The sequence below is a fragment of the Bactrocera neohumeralis genome, unplaced genomic scaffold (assembly GCF_024586455.1).
Source record: "Bactrocera neohumeralis isolate Rockhampton unplaced genomic scaffold, APGP_CSIRO_Bneo_wtdbg2-racon-allhic-juicebox.fasta_v2 ctg4524, whole genome shotgun sequence".
NCBI lineage: Eukaryota > Metazoa > Arthropoda > Insecta > Diptera > Tephritidae > Bactrocera > Bactrocera neohumeralis.
The window spans coordinates 503-6,360 of NW_026091542.1; the positions used below are offsets into that span (position 1 = coordinate 503).

The following is a 5,858-nucleotide window of genomic DNA, read 5'->3' on the forward strand; positions in this document are numbered from 1 at the left end:
TTTAAACAAATTTTTTTTAATGTTCTTTTCTAATATATTTTTATGTTTTGAAAAAAAAAGGGCCCAAAATAGTTTTTTTTATTTTTATTTATATTTTTTCTTTAAATTTTTACTTTTAGATTTGCTTTTAAAATTTTTTTGAATTTCTTTTTAAATAGGTTTTTGTAAGTTTAATTTAAAGAGTATTTTGCTTTTAGCGTTTACAAAATTCTTTTATTTTTTAATTTTTTTTTTGGCCTTTTTAAACAAATTTCACTTTTTTTAAATGGTTTCAATTAATATTTGTTTTTTGAAATAAACTTGTTTTTTTGGGGTTTTCATGGATTCAGCGGTCTTCTTTTTCCTCGTTTAATTTAAAGGAAGAATTTAAAGATAGTTCATCCTTTTTAGTTTAAAATTATTTAATAATAACAAAAAATTTAAAAGTTGAAAATGTGCAATTTTTAGAAAAATTTGGGAGCCGGATTCCTTTTAAAAGTTTCTGAAAAAAGCAAGCAAGAAAACAGCAGAGAAGAAAAAAAGTGAAAAGGCTAAAGCGAAGGATGCAAAAAAGACTGGATCTGTTAAAGCCAAACCAGCTAAAGCTAAATCGACTCCAAATAAAGCAAAGGCGTTAAAAGCAAAAACACCTAGTGTTAAAACCAAGAAAGCCGCGGTCAATAAAAAGCCAGTCGCCAAGAAAGCGCCATCTAAAAAGTAAAGCCCAGGTAAAAGAAAAAAAACTATGTGGCAAATAAGAAATAAAATAAGCCCTTTTCAGGGCTACAAAAATGTTTAACATATCGATCAAAAATGGATTTTTAGCAAGAACATTAAAATAATTTTAATTATTAAATGAATTGATGATGATTGTGCACATATGTATTATGTGTTTTCATATATATCATTCAATGTATACAATAAAAATTACATATCATGTTTATATCTCAATTACATTATAAGTAAAACAGTTCATAAATAAAAAATGTACGTTTACAAAGGGTGACAATTAGATATTTATTTTATTTTATTTTATTTTCTTTGGAATTTCACAGCTGCTGGCATAATTAAGATTACCCTATACTAAATAGATTTGCAAAAAAAAACATGTGTACCATATTGCCCACGCTTACTCTATATTGAATAGTTTATGTGAAATGAAAAAGTATATAAGCAGCGTTAGTATGTTGGAGGAATTTATATAAAGTGAGTGAATTGTGCAGTGTACATTGTTCGGTCGTATACACCGTTTGTTGCGCAAAGGCAATTATGCTGAACGTGTTGGTGCTGGTGCTCCCGTATATTTAGCTGCTGTTATGGAATATTTGGCAGCTGAAGTTCTTGAATTGGCTGGTAATGCTGCCCGTGATAACAAAAAGACAAGAATTATTCCAAGACATTTACAATTGGCCATCCGTAATGATGAAGAATTGAATAAACTATTATCTGGAGTCACTATTGCTCAAGGTGGTGTTTTGCCAAATATTCAAGCTGTACTTTTACCAAAGAAGACTGAGAAAAAAGCATAAATTTCTATCTCGGAGAGACATATTATCTAAAAAAAGAATAAAACCGTCCTTTTCAGGACGACAAACTTTTATATTCAAAGAGGTTGATATTACTTTCAAAAAAAACTACATATGTATTAGTAATAAAACTTGATTCGTTATATAAAACTGGTTGCATACGATACACATATAACAACAACAACAAATATTAGATTCATACTCATGAATGTATAAGTAAAGTCATCTGGAGAGACAGCGTACGGTATAATACAGTAGGTAGATAATACTCGTAGCGAAAAAAACTTGATGGTGGTATACATGTACAGGTTCCGTGGATTCTATTCGGAATTTAATTTGTAAATTAATTTCTATCTACAGCATATACATAGTATATCATAAGATTTAAAGTTTTAATCTTTTGCTGAGAAATTGTGGTCCTGAAAAGGACCGTTTAAGTATTTATTTTTATCATTATATGTAAAATTTTGATCTTTCGTTGAGCAATTGTGGTCCTGAAAAGGACCGTTTGGATATTTATCTTCTTCAAATCAATTAAGCACGTTCTCCACGAATACGTCTGGCCAATTGAATATCTTTTGGCATAATTGTGACACGCTTTGCATGAATGGCGCACAAATTTGTATCCTCAAACAGACCAACCAAATATGCTTCACTTGCTTCCTGTAGAGCCATAACAGCAGAACTTTGGAAACGTAAATCTGTTTTGAAATCTTGAGCAATTTCTCGAACCAAACGTTGGAATGGCAATTTTCGGATTAATAATTCAGTACTTTTTTGGTAACGACGAATTTCTCGTAATGCAACTGTACCGGGGCGATAACGATGAGGTTTCTTTACACCACCAGTTGCCGGAGCACTTTTACGAGCTGCTTTGGTTGCCAATTGCTTGCGTGGTGCTTTACCACCAGTCGATTTACGGGCTGTTTGTTTTGTACGAGCCATTTTTTTTCACTGCACTTATTTAATTTTCACCTTAACTGAAAAGTCACTGCACTAATATATTTTACCACACACTAATAATTTGTGCACAAGTAATAAAATACTTCAGAACGTTTCAAAAGTTCATATTATCGGGGTGGATGAAGTCTTAACTATATTCATGTGTTAGAAAGAGATGAAATTTTCTGTATATAGGTAAGTCACAATGTTAGTTGTTGACTTTTGTATAAATACACGTGCAATAACTTAGTTCTCCAGAAATCTATAGAGCGTGCAGTGTTCGGCTAGTAAAAGTGTTAAAGTGTTAAAAGTGTAAAAGTTAAAAATGACTGGTCGCGGCAAAGGTGGAAAAGGCTTGGGTAAAGGTGGTGCTAAGCGTCATCGTAAAGTTTTACGTGATAACATCCAGGGAATCACTAAGCCTGCTATTCGGCGTTTGGCTCGTCGTGGAGGTGTAAAACGTATATCTGGTTTGATATATGAAGAAACTCGTGGAGTCTTAAAAGTATTTTTAGAGAATGTTATCCGTGATGCAGTTACCTATACTGAACACGCTAAAAGGAAGACAGTTACAGCAATGGATGTTGTATATGCTTTGAAGAGACAAGGACGTACCTTGTATGGATTCGGCGGTTAAACAATTTTCCTATCAAATATAAAAAAAAAACAAAACGGTCCTTTTCAGGACCACGATATACAATTAAACGAAGATTCAAAATAATGATAAATTAACCGAAAAATAATAAATACATATCTAAAAGTAATTTTGTCACAATTCTTAATTTGCCTGTAGTTAGCATTCATTCCAATTTAATATTATTTATCAAATATCCAAATACATATGTATATATGTATATTGCATTCATATTATTTATGAGGAAGTATGTTGGAACGGAATATGAGTAAATATAAAAATTACATTGTCTACGGACCTATGTATGTATGGATGTATACATATACATATGTATGGTAAGTAAGTTTAGTATAAAATTATTACTAATATAGGATTTGAGTAGAAATTTATCCGACAATATATTAGCAAATTGTGAATTGATCGCATAAAACCGCTTTTTGTTTTCATACTATTATTTTACTTCATTTAAATTGAAATGTGACTTTTTCATGTATATACTCTTGATAGTTAATGAATAACAACACAAGGGCCCTAACAATAACCTCACGTTATTTTTTTATTTTTTATTTATATTTATTTCTTAATGAAAACATCTTATTACTTCTTTAGATCATTGCTAATATAAATTATTTTAAATTTGTAAAATAATTTTAAGGTTTGATTTAAAAATAATTGAGAAAATTAAATTTAAAGAGGGAAATTTTGACTTTTATAGAGCAAAGTTTGGACAAAATTTCATTTTAAATGAAAAATATATACCGTAAAGAAATATGAGCATTAAAATATTAAAGCAACACATTTAGGCTATCAAACTGCGTATTAGTGCGTAAAGTGTGTATTTAATAAATACAAAATAAAAGTTTATAAAAGTGAAAATGTCTGAAGCAATTGCTGTTACGAATGTTAATTCTCCGGTAGCCGGATCTTCTGCTATTTCTGAGAAAAAAGTTGCTGCTAAAAAAGCTGTTAAGCCAAAAAAGCCTTCAGTCGCTCCTACTCATCCACCAACTCAACAAATGGTTGATGCATCAATTAAGAATTTAAAAGAACGTGGTGGCTCATCACTTTTAGCTATTAAAAAGTACATCAGTGCTACATACAAATGTGATGCTCAAAAATTAGCACCATTTATCAAGGCAGATGGTGTGGCGTAGAAAAAAATTGAAGAAACTGTTGGAAGAAAAAGTGAAAAGGCTAAAGCAAGATGCAAAAAAAAAGCCAAACCAGCTGTCACTAAATACAATAAAAAAGTCGCCAAGTAATTTGTTCAAATGATTAAAAAAAAAATAGCAAAAAGGCCCTTTTCAGGGCCACAACATATAAATTAACAAAGAGATGATTTATGAGTATACAAACACAGTATATGTACTAGTAGATTTGGCCATGCGTTACTGTGGCACTGGTAATACTATCATAATAAACTATTCAATATAGAGTAAGCGTGGGCAATATGGTACACATGTTTTTTTTTGCAAATCTATTTAGTATAGGGTAATCTTAATTATGCCAGCAGCTGTGAAATTCCAAAGAAAATAAAATAAAATAAATATCTAATTGTCACCCTTTGTAAACGTACATTTTTTATTTATGAACTGTTTTACTTATAATGTAATTTTAACGCCTTTGCTTTATTTGGAGTCGATTTAGCTTTAGCTGGTTTGGCTTTAACAGATCCAGTCTTTTTTGCATCCTTCGCTTTAGCCTTTTCACTTTTTTTCTTCTCTGCTGTTTTCTTGCTAGCAACAGTTTTCTTCACTTTTTTTTCGCCACTTGCTTTCTTACCGCCAACTGCTGCCTTCTTCTTTGACGCCACACCATCTGCCGATTTCTTTTTGGGCTTCTTCTCAATGGATTTCACCGCTTTTGACTTCGATTTACCTTCACCAGATTTACTTGATTTATTGGCAGCCACTGATAATTTAAAAGAACCAGATGCACCCTTTCCTTTAGTTTGAATTAATTTACCACTAGTAACAGCAGATTTCAAATAACGCTTGATAAATGGTGCTAATTTTTGAGCATCACATTTGTATGTAGCACTGATGTACTTTTTAATAGCTAAAAGTGATGAGCCACCACGTTCTTTTAAATTCTTAATTGATGCATCAACCATTTGTTGAGTTGGTGGATGAGTAGGAGCGACTGAAGGCTTTTTTGGCTTAACAGCTTTTTTAGCAGCAACTTTTTTCTCAGAAATAGCAGGCACTAATTTATAGATGAAGTAATACCTTTAAATTGCTATACCTTCTTAAATTGAGAAGCGAGGTGAAAAGATGAGTAACAAAATTGAACGATCCAGTGCAATTTAACATCTCCAACGGACAAACTTTTAAGTTTATTTAATTTACTAAAAATCAAATATTTAATTTAAGAAACCATTTTATACGCAGTTTGATAGCCTAAATGTGTTGCTTTAATATTTTAATGCTCATATTTCTTTACGGTATATATTTTTCATTTAAAATGAAATTTTGTCCAAACTTTGCTCTATAAAAGTCAAAATTTCCCTCTTTAAATTTAATTTTCTCAATTATTTTTAAATCAAACCTTAAAATTATTTTACAAATTTAAAATAATTTATATTAGCAATGATCTAAAGAAGTAATAAGATGTTTTCATTAAGAAATAAGTATATACATGAAAAAGTCACATTTCAATTTAAATGAAGTAAAATAATAGTATGAAAACAAAAAGCGGTTTTATGCGATCAATTCACAATTTGCTAATATATTGTCGGATAAATTTCTACTCAAATCCTATATTAGTAATAATTTTAT

General features: G+C 30.4%; 4 protein-coding genes across 4 annotated transcripts; 2 read left to right on the forward strand and 2 right to left on the reverse strand.

Annotated features, from left to right (window-relative positions):
• Window positions 1–1,202: 1,202 nt before the first annotated feature.
• On the forward strand, window positions 1,203–1,530 carry LOC126767178 (histone H2A-like; the record flags this gene model as incomplete). The annotated part of the gene is made up of 1 exon (XM_050484756.1): window positions 1,203–1,530. A coding segment is annotated over one exon (306 nt), but the record flags the coding sequence as incomplete, so codon positions are not given.
• A 467-nt stretch (window positions 1,531–1,997) lies between these two features.
• Window positions 1,998–2,516, reverse strand: LOC126767179 (histone H3). Its single transcript, XM_050484757.1, has one exon. The coding sequence runs from the start codon at window positions 2,448–2,450 to the stop codon at window positions 2,040–2,042; it is 411 nt and encodes a 136-aa protein (XP_050340714.1). The 5' UTR covers window positions 2,451–2,516; the 3' UTR covers window positions 1,998–2,039.
• A 183-nt stretch (window positions 2,517–2,699) lies between these two features.
• On the forward strand, window positions 2,700–3,132 carry LOC126767180 (histone H4). Its single transcript, XM_050484758.1, has one exon. It carries the CDS (start codon window positions 2,773–2,775, stop codon window positions 3,082–3,084), a length of 312 nt encoding a protein of 103 aa, XP_050340715.1. The 5' UTR covers window positions 2,700–2,772; the 3' UTR covers window positions 3,085–3,132.
• Window positions 3,133–4,678: 1,546 nt separating this feature from the next.
• On the reverse strand, window positions 4,679–5,279 carry LOC126767181 (histone H1-like). The gene has a single exon (XM_050484760.1). The coding sequence runs from the start codon at window positions 5,192–5,194 to the stop codon at window positions 4,679–4,681; it is 516 nt and encodes a 171-aa protein (XP_050340717.1). The 5' UTR covers window positions 5,195–5,279.
• Between the last annotated feature and the right edge of the window lie 579 nt (window positions 5,280–5,858).

Bases quoted from the DNA above. Each gene is read 5' to 3' on its own strand.
- LOC126767180 (XM_050484758.1), top strand. From the start codon at position 2,773: ATGACTGGTCGCGGCAAAGGTGGAAAAGGCTTGGGTAAAGGTGGTGCT.
- LOC126767179 (XM_050484757.1), bottom strand. From the start codon at position 2,450: ATGGCTCGTACAAAACAAACAGCCCGTAAATCGACTGGTGGTAAAGCA.
- LOC126767181 (XM_050484760.1), bottom strand. From the start codon at position 5,194: ATGGTTGATGCATCAATTAAGAATTTAAAAGAACGTGGTGGCTCATCA.